Source organism: Podarcis cretensis (assembly GCF_951804945.1).
Source record: "Podarcis cretensis genome assembly, chromosome: 9".
Lineage (NCBI taxonomy): Eukaryota > Metazoa > Chordata > Lepidosauria > Squamata > Lacertidae > Podarcis > Podarcis cretensis.
In genome coordinates, this window is record NC_137178.1 from 78,674,934 (window position 1) to 78,692,263 (window position 17,330).

General features: G+C 42.4%; 1 protein-coding gene across 8 annotated transcripts in view; it reads left to right on the forward strand.

The window, feature by feature from the left end:
• The window catches only part of SH3TC1 (SH3 domain and tetratricopeptide repeats 1), a 41,456-nt gene extending 27,020 nt beyond the window's left edge, over positions 1 to 14,436 (forward strand). For 7 of the 8 annotated variants that reach the window (XM_079991509.1, XM_079991511.1, XM_079991512.1 and 4 more), the window contains 9 exons: positions 232 to 362; positions 1,078 to 1,119; positions 1,886 to 3,577; positions 4,690 to 4,870; positions 8,201 to 8,351; positions 9,526 to 9,648; positions 9,816 to 9,966; positions 12,424 to 12,620; positions 13,837 to 14,436. In XM_079991509.1, coding sequence (XP_079847635.1) covers positions 232 to 362; positions 1,078 to 1,119; positions 1,886 to 3,577; positions 4,690 to 4,870; positions 8,201 to 8,351; positions 9,526 to 9,648; positions 9,816 to 9,966; positions 12,424 to 12,620; positions 13,837 to 14,091 — 2,923 coding nt within the window. In that variant the 3' untranslated portion in view covers positions 14,092 to 14,436. Of the gene's footprint in view, positions 1 to 231; positions 363 to 1,077; positions 1,120 to 1,885; positions 3,578 to 4,689; positions 4,871 to 8,200; positions 8,352 to 9,525; positions 9,649 to 9,815; positions 9,967 to 12,423; positions 12,621 to 13,836 lie in introns of those variants that run through there. The other variant, XR_013842679.1, reaches the window with a different exon arrangement.
• The last annotated feature ends 2,894 nt before the right edge of the window (positions 14,437 to 17,330 follow it).

Genomic DNA, 17,330 nt, shown 5'->3' on the forward strand with positions numbered 1-17,330 from the left:
GCATTTATTTTTATTTTTTGCCAACCTTAACATGCAAAAATAAGACACTCTGAGCATGTGCAATTTCACATTTTAAACACCCTAAATTCATCGTTGTGTTTGCTCCCTTCCTGCCTTTCGGTTCGGGGCGGCTCAGGGGCTGCTTAAATGACCCCCTTGGGCTGCTTGTGGCCCCTGGGCCTTAGCTTGCCTCCCTCTGTCCTAACTCCTCTGTATCGTGTGCTTCTTCAGACCACCATGCCTGGCTTTCTTTGAAGAGGAGCATTCTATTTCCGCAGAAGAAAATGCCCTTTTGGAAGAAAATGTGGTGAATCTCTTGGCACAAACATCACATTATAACATTTGCAATTTATATCAATTAGGTAAGCAACTCCAGTGTTGTGTTCTTATCTGCATGTCCACACCTTTCATTTTGTGCTGTGGAATATCCAATAAAATGCCAATGTGGAATATCCAGTAATATTGTTTAAGTCTCATTGAGCTCAGAACAACTTAACTGTATCAACTTTCAGATTCAATAACTTGCGTTATTCTGGAGAAAGCTAAAGTCTATAACAGTTAACCCCAAAAAATTATTTTTCGCAAAACATCCAAGTATAAAGACAAAAACTATCCATATCCATATCCAGTTAATATACAATAAGGATGAAATCCTCATTAAATATAAAAACCGCTGTCTCCTGACTTTGACCTTTCAGCCTTCCTAGTGGCTTCTTTTTGCAAAAATATCACATCAAACAACATGCAGAATCCAATGTTTTCATTTTCGTTAGAACAGCTGTTAAGACTTGAAATCATGAGCAAGTTGTTCAGAATTCATATTCTGCCTTGCTCCTGTTCCGTCACCACAAATGAATTACAATTTCTACTGGCTTCATTCTGTGAAATTTCAGATTCTTATTTACAAAATATATGCAATAGGGCTATTGTGATCCAGGGTTGTGCTTAATACACCGGAAAATGACCAGGTGGATTTAATGAAAAGAATTGTGTTCACATTGCATATTTTGTGTAGTTCCATTCTCTGCAATAACTACAGCGATGGAGTGGCTTAAATGTTTTTCCTTCTATTATCAGATGGCCAGGAAGATTTTGAATTGGAGAAATCTACCGAGCGAGGTAAAAGGGCAAAGCAGAGGGATTATCAATATGTGTATCTCCCCACACCCCGACCTTTTCAAAGTGCAAACAGCTGCATTGGACTGTGGAAAAGGCTCTGCAGGAAGCAGTTCAATCCTTTCCTGATGCCTTTTCCCTGACTGAAATCCTGTCCCGCTCTTTCCTCTGTCTTCCCTAGTTTGGTCCAATGTTTTTCTTGTAGTTATTGATATTTCTTCTTGTGCAATGAGATAAATGTATATCAACAATGTAATGCAGTTTACTTTTCCCTTTGAAAAGCAGATTTTGCCGTTCGTTGAGCAGGTGCTGGCTGCTTTGGACCAGACCTGATCTTATTATTTCTGTTGCTATTTTCAGGTGGGATTCAGTTCCATACTGGCAAATTCCAGATTGTGCCATTGCAGTTGATTGCAATGTCTTACACAACAAGCCACTTTTCCAAAATATAAGATTTCTTGGAAAAAAGAAAGTGATAGAGAAATGCAATGTGACGTTTGAGATAGCACTTGCTTGTATGCAACACCCTCTAGTCTCCCCACAAGCAAATCAGAATGAATGGTCATTAAAGAGCAAACATTGTCTAATCTCTCTGCAGACAAATCAGGATGAATGTCCCATAAGCAGGTCTTCTGCAAGTGCTCTGCTCTCATACATGGTTCATAAACTGACTTCTGACCTGGTAATTAGACCTGGGCATTTATCACAATGAGTTCTTATGACTTATGTTTCCCTTACTTCCTGCGATTCTCTGTCTTTTGTATTTCAGAGATGTCACATTCCTTCCTTAACAAGCATTCTGGCACAATGAAAGACAATATGGTGCATTCCCTGATGAAAGCGAGAAGCTTACAGTTGCACAGGGAAGAGGTCAAGGATCAGAAAAGGCCACTCTCTGCTTCAGATGAGGAGATGCCTTCTAAATCCCAGGATCCACACTTCTGCATATGCCCAGATGATGGAGTTTGTGGGCCAGAAATCCTTGATTCCTTACTGTTGTTTCTGAACTGCAAAGGATATGAGAGCAGTTTCAAAAGCATATATGACCTCTCATTTTCCTTTCTTAGCACCCTATTCCATGGCTATGCCAGCGAGGAAGATCTGGTTGATTATTTTGTACTGGCAAGGGAAGCAGCCAAACGAGCAAGTCTGCCAAGGGCTTTGGCGCGACTCTGCTATCTCCTGGGGAGAATGAGTGTCCGGAAGTTCAAGCTTTCTCAAGCTCGGGTTTATTTTGAAGAAGCTTTGGCAACAGCACAGGGAGATTTTAGTGACCTCTTCCTTATAGCTTCTCTTTATACAAATCTAACTGGTATCTACCTGAAACAAAAGAACAAGGAAAAGTGTGCTTGCTTTTTTGAAAAGGTTGCTTCTTTGCTTATGGGAATTCCCAGCTATATCAGCAGCACCAGAATGGAATCAGATATTCTGAAGTATGCTTTAAAAAGGGCAGTGCTGAGTCAAAGCAAGTATGCAGAAGCTAGAGCATGCTTCCTGCTAGCAAAGCACTATCTGAACTTCCGCCAGGGCGAGGAAGCCCTGCCATTCCTAGAAAGGCTGCAGCTTCTGAGTAATGCCTTGGGTTTACAAAATGGCTCATTGTCAGTTGATTGCTATTTTAAGCTAGGTCCACTCTACAGTGAGAAGTGTTTGCCCCACCTTGTGCTAAGCTGTGTTAAGGTCGCCTCTTCTTGCAGCTCATGTACTTTGTCGGAGTTATTCAGAAGCATTGACTTAGTATTTAAAAATGCTCCCAAAGTCCATTGTTTGAAAACTGTGGGACAAAGACATCCCTCCCAGACTGCATATTATCTCAGACAAGTACTCCACTTGCTAGAGACCAGCAAAGAACACCCAAGGTTGTGCAGCATGGTTTGTTGCTATCTAGCTCTACTATATAGCCACCACAAACAGTACGGAAAAGCAATCGACTACATGGAGAAGGCACTAGATACAAATGCACATTCAAGCAGTGAAGAACTTATTGGTCATTTAGTCTTCCTCAGTTGGCTGTATATTCTCCACCAACAAAACACGGTGGCTCTGAACATTTTAAATGCTGTATTAGAGTCTACACAGAGCAGTCATCAGCAGTTAGGTATTGTTTATAACATGATTGCCATTGTTTTAAAGAGAATGAATGATACAAAGCAGGCAGCTGAAAGCTACTATAAAGCCCTGAGCATTTCAAGAGAGATGGGAATAGTACATAATCAGGCTGTGGCTTTGGCCAACCTTGGGATTCTTTGTCTGCATTCAGCTGCCAGAAGTCTTGGAGAGCGTTTCTTAATTAAAGCAGTAACACTGTTTTCTGAACTGCCAAGTGTTGAGTGTGGCAGAGATTTTATATACATCCTTCTCAGGCTGGGATGCTACTATGCCAGTGGAATTTATAAAGATAAAGGGAGATGTTGTTTTGAATGGGCATTTTTGGTAGCAATGGAAGCAAACCATTTGGAAGGTACGTATATTATCTTGCTTTCAAAACTGGGGTAACTTGTATTTCAGGGCCACCGTTGCAGATGCTAAGATGAGAAGTTATCGCTGCACAGGGAAACATGAGAAAAGTTGGTTCCCTTATTTCCTTTGTAAACTCATTTGCTACTTTTGAATTAGCTTGTTCATTCTTTGTCATAATTATCAGTGGACTTCCCTGTGTCCCTTCCCTCATCCTACTAGAAAAAGCTTCTCAGGACAGAGATTGCTACCTCCAAATTCTTCATTTGTTATAACGAGCTGGAACCAGCAATGGATGTAAATACCAGGGTGAGGTGATAAAAACCGCCACTTTCTATCAAACCCCTAATTAGGGATGGGGGAAGAACCTTCAGAAGTTGGGATTCCTAAGCCAACACCTGGTCCCATCAAGGTGCATTGTGACCTGGATCAGATCATGAGTCCTTTTCGGAATCTGCAGTCCTGTTGATCTCTTTACGACAGTGATGGCCAAACTTGGCCCTCCAGCTGTTTTGGGACTACAGTTCCCATCATCCCTGACCACTGGTCCTGTTAGCTAGGGATGATGGGAGTTGTAGTCCCAAAACAGCTGGAGGGCCTAGTTTGGCCATCACTGCTTTACAAGGTATGTGAGGGCTGCAGCACTGCCTCCATCTGGTAAAAAAAATGTATTTCCTTTTTGACAATTTGGTTATCTAGCCACCCACAGCCTTGAGTGGGGCAGGTGTGTGTGTTTGTGTGTTTTGTTTGTTTGTTGCCATAAACACTGGAAGCGGCCATTTTGTTCTGTACAGTTCCCTTTGGGAGTGACAGAATGACAGCTTGCCCATGTATGTGTTGGCCACTTCAGTTGGATGATCAAGATTCTTAGAATGAAAGTAATTATAGATCAGTGGATAAAAAATGCAGCATTTTTTTATTTGTCTAATTCATCAGTCTCAATAAGCTCAATAAGCCTTGTATGAAGCATGAGTTCAACCTATTAGAAATTACTCTGAGCCTTCAGGAAGTCATGGGCAATCCGAGCCATATCTCTGTGCAGTGGCCTTACAAAAGCAGCGTGGTCCCTTGGAACCAGCATGTTCCATTAAATCATTTGTTCCCTTTTCTTTATAGGGCAGCTCCAGGCCGTTCAGCATCTGTGTCAGTTCTACAGTACAGTTCTTCCAGATGAAGCTCTGTGTGTCGTCTACAATGAGTATCAACTCTCCTTAGTTAGGAAAATATCTGACAAAGTCATGGAGGGACAGATATTGGAAACGATCAGTCAGCTGTATCTATCTTTAGGCACAGAAAGGTAAGAAGAGGCAGTTGGGGAAGCTGATTTGTCTCAAACTGAAAGCTTTTTAGTTACATTGCTAGTTTCATGTCAGTGAGCCAGACCCAAAGGTGCCCTTCTGCATGCAAAAGCCACCTTCCATACACCTCGTGCTAGAGCTTTATGCAAGAAAACTGAAACTAATGCAAAGAGCTTCTGTTTGGCCTAGAACAGCCTTCGCCAGCCTGGTACTGTCCAGAGCTTTTGGACTACAACAGTTTTTGTTTTTGTTTTTTAAATAATATTTATTACTTTTAAAGCTTACAAAAAAGAAAAGAAAGAAAGAAGACAAAAGAACAAAAAAGAACAAAAAAGAGAAAAAACAATACAATACATAAACAATACAAAACACAACCTTAACACATTAAACTAACACAATAAACTATACCAAATAAAACAAAAACAATTTAAAAACATACATCATACCTTTTCCATATTCTATCTTTCATTCCCTTGTATCATTGACCTCCTCTCACCTCCCTCTTTGTATTCCACTTCCATTAATTGTTTCAGCAATTCCTTTCCATCTTTCTCTATTTTCTATCATATAAATGCCTTAACATATTATTAATCTTATTTCCATTAAAATTAGTATACTTATTTAAGCTTAACTCCTTATAGCATTTCAGCTAAAGCCATAAAATTTCCTTCCAACATTTTTCTATCACTCATTAATTTTACAATATTTCTATATATAGACTTTAAATTTCCAATCTTCTTCCACCATCTCCTCTCCCCAGTCTCGGACTCTACCAGCCACTTCCGTCAACTCCATACAGTCCATCAACCTGGAGATCTTATGTCCGAGGCTCTTAACTCTTTTCCACGTCCCTTCTGCCAGTCTTCTTCATATTCTTTGATGCTGAAGAGCAGATCTCGGGGAAACTCCAATCCAACGATACTTTTATTCCTTCTCAACAGGTCAGCCAGATTTCCATAATTAAAACTAGGATCCATAAAGGCCAGGCTCCGATCTTCAAAATCTGACTTTTTCTAGTCTCAATCATAAAGGGCCTCAACTTGTAGTCCTCAATTTGCCTCTGTAAGGCTAAGGCTCCCCCTTGTATTACTTTAGGTTCGACAACAGCAACTTTCTCCTTCTCCTTTTCAGCAATTTGTCCTGTTGAAATAGATTCCTGTGCCAAATCCTGAATAATTTCTGTATTGGTGCTCACTTTTGGTTCCAAAATGTCAATTTTAGTAGTCATAGCATCCATCTTTTTATGAAGCTGTTCGAACAAGTGGTTTATCTTAGAAAATGCAGTCCATAAGGCTTCTCCTGTCGACATTCTTGAATATCCAAGGTCAATCTCTAGTTCTCACAGTTCTTATCAAGCAGCTGGAGATTTCCCAGCTCCACTCTTGTAACAGTTTCAAAAGCTCCCTCTAGAGGGGAACAGTCTCCACTTGTATCAATCTTTTCCAACACAGATCAAAAAGTAAAGATAGTTTCAATTTTCAGATACTTTCCCTCCCTTTTAAACGCAGAAGCGGACAATGGAAACAATATATTTCTCTTATTTAACTGACTGTCAACATCCGTTCTCTTCGCTGTCAATGAACTCTCCCGAAACGTCAATCACTGGGAGCCCGTTCCCAGGTTCAGAGCAGTGGTAATTTAATTTTAATCACTCTCTCCTGCAGGATACACAGTCCAAAATTTCCCCCCTCTTCTCCTGCTTCCAAGGGGGGTTTAATAATTTCAATCGATGGAAGTTTAATCCTTTACAATAAGGCTTTCTGAGACCTTAACTTGTAAGCTCTTTGCTTCAGTCTATTTACAAAAGCGGAAGGCGGACTTCCTGTTTTGAACCTTCCCCGTTCGATGCCAAATTAAGATATTTAAAGATCCAATTTTCCGTTTTACTCACGGGTTGTTGTTTAAAATCCAATTGTCCACAAGAAAAGTCAGCGCTCTCCGGCAACAGCAATGTGGCTTCACTCCGTGAAAGAAGCGGTCGATTCAAAGCACCGCGCCGCTCACCCCACGTCGCTCCGGATCCCCAAAACAGGGTTTCCCCGTGAGTAGGGGAGGCGCAAAAGGTGCCAGCCGAATCCCAGGTTCACAAGCTTCTTCCGCCTGTGATTTCAATGGGTCTCCGCCTTCGCCGTGGTGGTTCAGACCCAACTTTCCACAGAGCAAGTTCCTCCCGATCGGAGGAGCTCCGCCATTGCCGGGGGCGCCAACCCGGAATGGACTACAACAGTTTTTGGACTACAATTAGCAGGGGCTAAAAGGAGTTGCAATTCCAAACCTCTGGAGGTCAGCAGGTGGATCTGCCCTAGAGCTTGTGCAGCCTCTTTCTCAAGTGGATATGTAACACTGCAACAGACTATCTGTTAGCCCTGTAAAGCTGTTGCACAGAGTGCTTGGATGTTTTATTTTTTGTCTCTTAGTTTTTTGTATCTTACCCATTTTATTTCATATTATTTTGATGCTCTTAGCTGCAGCAGCACTGAGGTGCAGAGAGGCAGCACCTAAAGATGGCGGTGCAGCCCTGCCACTGGGCCACAACTGGAAAAGAACTTCAGTTAAGCCCTGTTAAGTCAGACTCAAAGGAGAGGCAAGCGCTCCAGGTGCCTGAATCTCGCTTGGATAGAAACTGGAGTCAGAAAACAATTGCTGACTCCCAGTATGCCAGGCGTTGCTGAACTACAACTTCCATGACTTGTGTAGCAAGCGCCATTTCTTTCTGTTATTCTGTTTTGGGAAATGGTATGCCATTGATAAGAAGCAAATCCTGTTTCTCATGCCAGAAAATGGAATAATCAGGGTAGGGAGCATGTTTAGGTCTGCAGTCTGTCTCTTAAATAAGTGAATGGCTGCCAGGTGGGGGGACCACATGCACTCAGACACAACATTGCCACAAGGACAAGCCCCATTCATCACTGCTCCTGGTGGATGGCTTGACCACTACGGACAGGAAGTCATAAGGGAAACTTGCGCAGTTGCTTAGCCTTCCCTCCATGCACACAGCCATCCTCAGGGCTGGCCCAGGATGTTTTGGAAGAGAAAATGGCACACACACACACACACAGCCGCCACTGTCCTAGTCTAATGATTGATAAATAGCCACCTGATATTTCATCTTAAGCTTCAAGTAAATTATTAGTTGAAAGGTGTTTTTGTTTTATTTGCACCATGAACCGACAGTATTAAAGCAACCAATGGATATATTATGATGGTCCGCGGTGACTTTGACAATAATAGTATGTGGTAGCTGGAAGAAGCTTCCTTGAAAACAAAGTGGCAAACAGTGTTAGTGGGGACAGGTGTTTCCTTTCCTTACTCTGAGTGATTTCTTTTAGGGCATACAGATCTGCCCTGGAGTACACTAAAAGAAGCCTTGGGATATTCATTGATCTTCAAGCAAAAGAGAGAGAGGCACAGGCTTGGCTTCAGGCAGGAAAGATATATTACAAATTGAGGCAGAACGAGCTTGTAGATCTTTATATCCAGGTAAGATGAATGATGCCTTGGGAATTGAAGCTGTGATGGGATGCAAGGAGGATGCAAGGATAGCTGGGTTAAGAAGAGATTGCATAGGTTAAAAATACACTTTAATGTCATCTTTGACTTCTGTTATTTTACCTCAGTGATAGAATAACTGTCTAACTCAGTCTGGAGCATATAAATTAGGAACATGTTAATCTGATTAGAAAGCAAAGGGAGAGAACAAGTGATGCCACATACATGGGGCATGAGTGATCTGCAAAGAGACGTCGTCATACTGAGATATCTGCAAGCTTTTGAAATGCTATGTATGTTTGAGCCTTAGTCCAAGTGGGTGGATGTGCAGCTGTTTTAAAAGGTATCTTCGCATCCTCCCATAAACAAGAGGCAAGTTCTGTGAGATCACCTGTAAAAGTATTGGATAACAGAATAGAGGAAATTGAAGTTTTGGAAGGGGACTCTGGTGTTCAGGTGAGTCTCAGGGACAAGGGGCTCATCCACACTTTCTCTTGCCCTGCTACTTTCCCTCGGGGAAACCTGATGTTTGCCACTGAATTGGAGCAAACGTCAATTGACGCTTGTTCCAATTGAGTGCCAAAGAGTGTGTTTCCTGGAGTAAAAAGGCAGGACAAAGGCAGAACTGCTTGAACCCATGTTTCCTAGGCATGTGATGACCAGAACTGTGGACAAGACAAGAGTTACTGGCATCACCTCCGATTTGTTAGAGCAGGAGCAGCTGGTGTGGCCGGGTGGTGCCTTGGATACTGGCATTGCTGCCACTTACTTGGGCAGGCCAGGGCAGGATGGCAGCAAGGTTAGGCCTGCATGGGCGCATCAGACCCAATCCGGTGCTCATACTGCTCTGCCCTGACCCCATCCAGGCAAACTGCAGTGATGCCGCTGTTGGGCACTGTCCCACCACAGTGACTGCTCCTGCTTTATAGCCAGTTCATGATACGTCACAAAAGAAAGGCTGTATTGAAATACTTGTGGAATTATGTACTACAGGAGTAGCCAGTGCGACACCTGCCTGATGCAGCTGCCATCGGTCCTGGCTACAGACCATTCTGGCTGGGCTGATGCTCTCTACCCAATCTAGTGCTTCTGTTTGAAACAGTCACTATGGTTGCTTTAGAGGTCCAAAATTATGAAATCTCTCTCTCCTCCCTCCTCTCTCTAGGTTGCCCAAAATGCTGCTCTGTGTACTCATGATCCTAATTTGCAAATGGAATTGTTTGAAGCTTCAGGAGACATATTTTTTAATGGAGAATGGGAAAAGGAAAAAGCAGTGCCTTTCTACAGGGTTGGTTTTCTGTTCTCAATCTTTCTAACTCCGCGCTGTCCGCTCCTGGTCGGATGAGGCTGCAGTTGTGGCCCATATGAGATAATGCTGTGTAGTGATCTTTGCGAAAACACATTTTCCAGTAACTCTTAAAACAGTTTTTGGTGTGTTATTTGTACTCCTTTTAGGACAAGGCTCTACCACTTGCTATTAAGATGAAGAACAGCAACGCTGAGCTCCGACTCTTCAACAAACTGGTGGGATTGCTGTTAACTCTAAAGGTGTATGATGAATGTCTGGGGTATGCACAAACAGCGTTAATGCTCAGTGTCAATTTAGGTAAGGAGAATATATGGAAAACTGTATAGAAGTCTTTTAAAAGTCACTTGGGGCCTATTCAGACATACATATACACCGCTGCATTCCGCGTTGCTTAAAAACTGACAACTCAACAATGTATGAACTCGCTGTTGAAAAGCATGTTGAAGGGGTACTAATCTTCTATTTGTGGATAATGACCCATTTAGAGACTGCCTTTCCCCCATATGAGTCCACCCATCAGCTGAGGTCATCTTTGAGGACTGTAATTCATGTTCTGTAAGCTCATGACATTGGAGCATTTGCAGCAAGCAGTAAGGCCTTCTCTGCAGCTGCCATGATGTCATGGAAGGATTTCCAGAAGGAAAGTGTGCACTTCATCCTCCTGAACTCTAGGAGTCAGACATTTTTGTGGTGGTCCGGCTGTTATACCACTGCTGGTTGTTGTTTCTGTGATAGGCTTTCCACTAATTGTGCTTCTAAATTTGTTGTATGCTACCTTGAAGTTAATGGACATTATCCAGCAAAGTAGTTTCATGCAAGGATTTCTGTGCATGCAACAAAACTTCATCTCCCCAGATCCACTCTAGAGGGTTGAGGGAAAATCCAGAAAAGATTTGGAGGCATGTGAGAGACAGGGAGGGAAAGCTGTGTTGTGCCACCAGAAGTCATTGCACTAATGGATCTACTTGGTTGGTTTACCACCCAATTACAATAGGACGGTTGGAATATTTGTTGTTGTTTAGTCATTTAGTCGCGTCCCCATGGACCAGAGCACACCAGGAACTCCTGTCTTCCACTGCCTCCTGCAGTTTGGTCAAACTCATGTTTGTAGCTTCGAGAACACTGTCCAACCATTTCGTCCTCTGTCGTCCCCTTCTTCTTGTGCCCTCCATCTTTCCCAGCATCAGGGTCTTTTCCAGGGAGTCTTCTCTTCTCATGAGGTGGCCAAAGTCTTGGAGCCTCAGCTTCAGGATCTGTCCTTCCAGTGGGCACTCAGGGCTGATTTCCTTAAGAATGGAGAGGTTTGATATTCTTGCAGTCCATGGGACTCAGCATATGAAAGTTGGAATATATTAAATTCAAAACATGCAAATCAATAAACGAGGTTGCATATACATCACTTTGTGACTGCATGTGTAAACCAGCCCTTATATTTCTCTGAAAGGTTTCTATGTCCCATGATGTGAACACAATCTGTGTGCTATCTTTATTCCTTTACACTAGAACAGATGTTCCTTCTCTTGCTACAACAGGGTTAAAGAACTTGAGGTCTACAAGGAAAACTGAGCAATCCTCAAGTGACCTTCTGCTTTTAATTTAGTGTTTACCCAGTTTTGCATAGTTGGATATTAATCTTTAGCTACAATGTTTGTGGACTACCCTATAACAGAATATGCACTTCAGCAGGGCTGCTCCGTGCAAGGAGCAAGGGAGCAGGAAAGTGGGTGGGGGAGAGAATATTGAGTGGCCTTTTCCCCAGAATAAAATCATTGGAGGGGCCCAAGGGACCCTGGCCCCATTGGTTCCTATGGATATGACTCTTGCCCTTTTAATGGCTGGAATGGAGCTGGCTGCACATTCAGAGCTGTCTATACACACACGCATGTCTCCATCTAGCCAAGCAAGACACATTAACAGAATCCAAGTGTCGTTGCAGACAGGAATGGGAACGCCCATAGGCAGGGCCAGTGAGGGGTCTGGCCTGGGGAGAGTTGGGAGGCATCATTTGGTCCCAAACTTCAGGTTCCCAATCCTTGTTTTGGGGCCATCTCAGGCTCTTATTGTATTTATAAAGGAGAAAGATATTGCTTGCCTCATTTCAAAGGGGCTTCATGTAGCAAGTGGAATTAGCCCAAGGAGCGAGAATGACCTTCTCTTTTGATTCCCAGTAGCAGTTTCCATCTTGGGATTACGTGTGTCTTTTAATCAAACTAGTAGTGAAAGGGGAACTTATAGGTGTACGAGGAACACATGCCTATATGCGATATTGATGCATCTCTCTCTTAGTGTGTACAGCTGGACAGATTAAAAAGACTCCTTTATTCTGTCCTAAATGCACCCAAAAGGGGGCAAACAGATGGTGCAGCTTTACTTCACAAATGCAGACTTTGAACCCTGCAAGGGGAAACAGATGTATGTATTGGTGGCTGGGGAAAGCTGAAAATGGTTAGCAGGAAAATAGTTAACCAGCCTCTTCTCATCTAAGACTCAAAACACTCTTTTATGAAGATGACAGAGAAGGGATCAACAGGTCACAGTTTGACCCTGGATGTTTGAATGCCAGTCCACTGAAAAACTTGTGTGTTAATACGATATTTAAGTTCTACCTGTAATGGCCCCTTCACACATGCACATGTGGAGCGTGTATGTGTGAATCTGACCCGTCATTCATAGATACATACAGTGCTGTGCTTGTTTGTTTTAACTCATCTTTCGATTTCCACACTGTACTGATTCTTTTGCTTACCTCATTAGGGAATCTGTTAAATGAAAGGATAGCCTATCACCGGCTGGCTGTTATCTACCATCATCTAGGGCAATGTGAACTCACTGAGCACTTCTTCTTAAAAGCCTTGTCTCTCTGCCCCTCCCCTCTTGAGTTTGATGAGGAAGCCCTATACTATGTAAAAGTGTACCTTGCTCTTGGAGACATTACATTCTATGACTTAAAGGTGAGACACTTGGATGGAATTGATATATGAATATGGAAAACATTTTTGCATGCTCTGGATTAAGTAACAGGACCGAGATTATACAGCCTTGCCTTGACTAGGTGGGTTGGATTCCAGTATTCCAAGTCAAAATGTCCTATGAGGTGCTGCCTTAGGAATGGTTTGTCAGTTTGCTTGCTGGTGTGAAATGAATTGGACTCTTTAATTCCCTGTTCAGATGATTGGTGGGTGAAAGGTTAGTGTACGCTCCCACCACTGGCTGCTGTTTCTGTCTTCCAAACATTTGTCACTTTTTTTCAAGAACTTGGGCATATTGATTGAGTCCCACGAGGAAGATTCTGGAACAAAGTGGGCAAGTTGTACCTTTCAGTCCAATGATGTTCTGCCCCAAGTTCAAATTTGCAGAAACACGTTTTAAAAAGGGAAACAAGCAGTTTGGGGATTTTGCTTGTAGCCACTTTTTGGGGGGGTTGTTGAGGATTGGGGTGCTGTCTTGCTCTCAAAGATGATGAATAAGGGGATGAGAGAGGAGAGTGGGGTGGCCTTGGTTTTAGTCATATTGCTGGGTTTTGCTTAAGATAAAAGACAATGTTTTCATAATGTTGAGTTTCTGAGCTGTTCCATAATTTTATGGAGCAGATCAGATTCAACACCAAGTATAACTTAGTCAGATACCGCCCTGTCACTAAATCCAGCCGGAAATATAACAGGGAGAGGCATGAAGTTTAAAGTGTCTGAAAGTCTTTGTGTCCACTAGGGCATCCGTGTGTGCATGGGTTGCAGTTTCTGTGTGCACGTTCATGTGCCTTTATGACCACATGAATGTAGTCATTTTTGTGGCTCCAAAATCTATTTTGATTCTGAGGTCCATTGTGGGCATGAACTTGGGCATGTTTACCTGTTCTGGAGAAACTTTAGAAAAATACTATATTGCTTCCTTTATTGGAGAAAATCCAAATTTAGTGAGATAAAGTACAGGCTGCTAATTGGATGATGAGGCCATAAAGCAAAACAAAAATAGGCACAACAACTCACCCTCTATGAATTGGAGTGACTAGAGTTATAAATGGCAAAAATAATTGTCACACTTCACAAGAAGTAGCAATTTTGCTGCCTGCAAGGTGTGATGGTTATTCTTAGGTATTATTTAGAATATTTGTAAATTGTTGTCCGTATGAAATTCCACCGTGGCTCATATCTTGCTGCACTGTTTCAGGACGCTTTTGATGCTGCTGGATACTATAACTTGGCCCTTGCAGCTGCCATGGACTTGGGCAACAAAAAGGCTCAACTGAAGATTTACACAAGACTTGCGATAATTTACCACAACTTCCTGGTGGACCGAGAGAAGTCTCTCTACTTCTACCAAAAGGCAAGAGCCTTTGCCACAGAGCTTAATATTCGCAGAATAAATCTAGCCCCCGATCAACGTCTGAGGGCATCAAGGGAACCGTTGAAAAATGCCAAGTGAGGACGTGACATGAGGGGACTTTGTGCTGAGGAGATTTTGATTCTATCTTAGCAAATTGTAGCATTGCTTGTGAAATGGTACACAGTGCATAGGGCTCCTGACCTGAATGCTGGTACTTTAGCTCCTGCTCTTACATACAGAAATGTGTTTGCAAATGTGTCTTCTGCCCCCAAATGAGCAGCTGTATGGGCTCCAGTGAAACGAGAGCAAAAGGTTACTGGAGAGCTTTGGCAACAATCCATCTTACAAGCAGATTTTGGACCGAATTGTTCACATACTCACTGTTGGAAACACAGGAATCTTAAAATACGATTAACTGAAATAATAAATATACTGGCTGACTAATCCTTAAACTCCATCTGTAATTAATTACTAGGAATGTTCTGGGATGTGATTGTGAAATATTTGTTTCCAAATGGGGCTCAGGAATAAAAAGTTGTAATATATCCCATTCCCACCTATACCTGAGCTAGTGTCTGAGTGAGCGGAAGACAAGTCGACATGAGACAAATGTAAAATGACAGAATAATGAAGGAGTAAGCGAAGGAGCAAGGCAAATTTTGAGCTGGTGCAGTGGCTCTCTCCACTGCCCAGAGAGGAAGTGCCACCACCATTTGTTTGTTTGTTTGTTTGTTTACTGGAAGTGGGTTTGCTGCACAGCAGCACCAAATCTACTTTAATTGCACAACCTACATTTTCCAGCCTGCGGCAAAACTTCACTTACCAAAGAATACCAGTTGGGAGGCAGCTGCAGTGTGCAACGCAGAGCCCCGCTCTCCCCAAGCCAGCCCAAGTACGTACACAGAGTTGTACACATTTACCTAAAAAGGTTTATAATTTCTCTGCCCGCGAGAGGGCGCTCTGTGTCTTTAAAACAGGCTGCTGAATGCAAGAGCAAAAAGAAAGTTTGCGCATAACATTAAATGTGATAAATATGCTTGATAAATCTGGGCTTAGGAAGAGCCGCTTCAAATAACCAGTCCATCTTCACGAAATGCAGCTGTGTGTCATAAAGAAGAAAGAAAACCAGGGCAATAGTGTGTGTGTGTGTGTGTGTGTGTGTGTGTGTGTGTGTGTGTGTGTGTGTCTCTGTAGGAGTAGGAACACAAAATAACCTATCGTAGGTGCCAGTGCAAGAACAAGGTTCCATGTGGCTAGGAAGCCTGAGTACACAGAACAAGATTCTGTTGGCAGTAGTAGAGGAGAGCTGTGGCACAAAGATTTGGGCAGATTAAATTGCACAAGGAAGACACAATCAAGCTGCACACTCTACATGATAGATGACAAAGAAGCACTCACAAGAGTGGAAAAAAATATAGAGTAACTTAAAGACCACTGTAGATATCTAAAAATGCTACCGGGATTATAACACTTATAATGTAATATGATTTAAGTTTAAAGGTAAAGGGGCCCGACTCGGGGGTTGCGGCGCTCATCTCACTTTACTGGCTGAGGGAGCCGGCGTACAGCATGTGCGGAGTGCCAGACCAAGGCGCTTGCCCAGCTCCCTTCTCCCATCCTCGAGGCGGGGACGAAGCAGCAAGGCCCGCCACACCAAGGGGAATGCTGCCGTCCTACAGGCCTCACTCCCGCACTCGCCCACCACTCCCAACCACGGCTGCCGGCCAGAGCGGCATCAGAGGACGCCTTGAAAAGGGGGATTGGCCAGCCATGAGTTGGGTTTACCTCACAGCCGTTCCTCGGTCAGAGAGGCGTTTGCTTTACTTACCCTGCAATCTGAATACAGTCGCCCCTTTAATAACTATTTAGCAGGTCTACTCCGAAGCCCCACTGGGTCAAGACAGTAGCAACTTCAGCTGCTACACACCCTACATCTAATTCCTCAAGGAAAATCTGCAGCATTTGGGGGTGAGCTGGCAGGGTGGATTTGATTTACGGTAAATCAAATAAATTTAAATCACAATTTAAATCACTAGTCGGTAAGACTTTTTTTTTTTTTTTTTACAGAAAGACTCATTCTTGCTGGTATCATCTTAATATTGACAACCAGATAGGGTTTCATTTTTAGAATAATAAATTTTCACAATAGTTTTTACCGTTATATCAAAAATTACTGATTTGGTTATACTATTAGAAATACATAGACAGATAATTATGAAATTATTGTGAGGTTTAGCTGTTTATATTTGGACAACTTTTCTGCTGTACTTTATTGGAAGGAGAAAAATAATCATTTCCTTAATTTAAACAATTTAAACTATTTAACTAAAACAATGACATTATAGCATATGTATCCATGTTTGTTAACTGATGTGGTTAATTTAAAAAAATATATATATCCAAAATCTTAGACTGAGTTTTAGCACACATGAAAAACTTTAAACAAATCCTTATTTCCTGATGAATAGCCTTTGGACTATAATGTAACTTCAATAGAAAACTATCTGTAGAAAGATTTTTTTCCCTCCAAATGCATTTTATTTTAAAAATCCAATTAAGATTTAAAAAAACTGATTTAAATAAAAAAATCTCATTTAAATTTAAAAAATCCAGTTTTGGTTTTTTGTTTTTTTAAAAAAACACCATTGATTTTTATCCACCCTGCATATGCCTATCTACTTAAAACTGTGAAATCTGATGAGATCCACAAAAGCATGTACCATAATAAACAAAATGAGGCAACATAGTGGTTGACTACTAGCAGTTTGAATACCACCTGTGCTGAGAACTCACAAGCTGGATCTTAATAATAATAATAATAATAGTGACTAGCTCTCCAGGTCCATGTAAAGATAATGCGTAACATTTATATAGTGCTTGGAAGTTAGAAGTATCATTAATTAGTGATCCTCATGGTACTGAGGATGCCACAAGGCTCTCGGTTACTTTTGCTGCCAGCTGGCCCATCTGCAAGTTTTAATGCGTCTTGTAGCTGTGGCACAAACTGGAGCCCTTGCGGGCCCAGAAGGAACAACTGAAATCCAAAAATACTAAAAGGCTGATGGCATTTTGCCAGCTAATTAGCTTGCAAACCTTTCCTGTTCAACTGCTGGTGCCTCCTCGCGCCGGGTGCTAAGCAATAATCCCCACCCCCTGCAAAAAAGGGAGAAAAATACTGCATCTGGCAAGTGGAAATCTTCGTCTCTTTGTGGGTCCTTTCCTTTTGGGAGGGGGCGGACACAGAAATGAATGGGGAGGGAGGGAGGGAGGGGGAGGCTGCTTGTTTGCAGCCAATCAGAAGCTTCCTTCTGAGCTTTCCCAGGCAGTTAAAAAGAGCT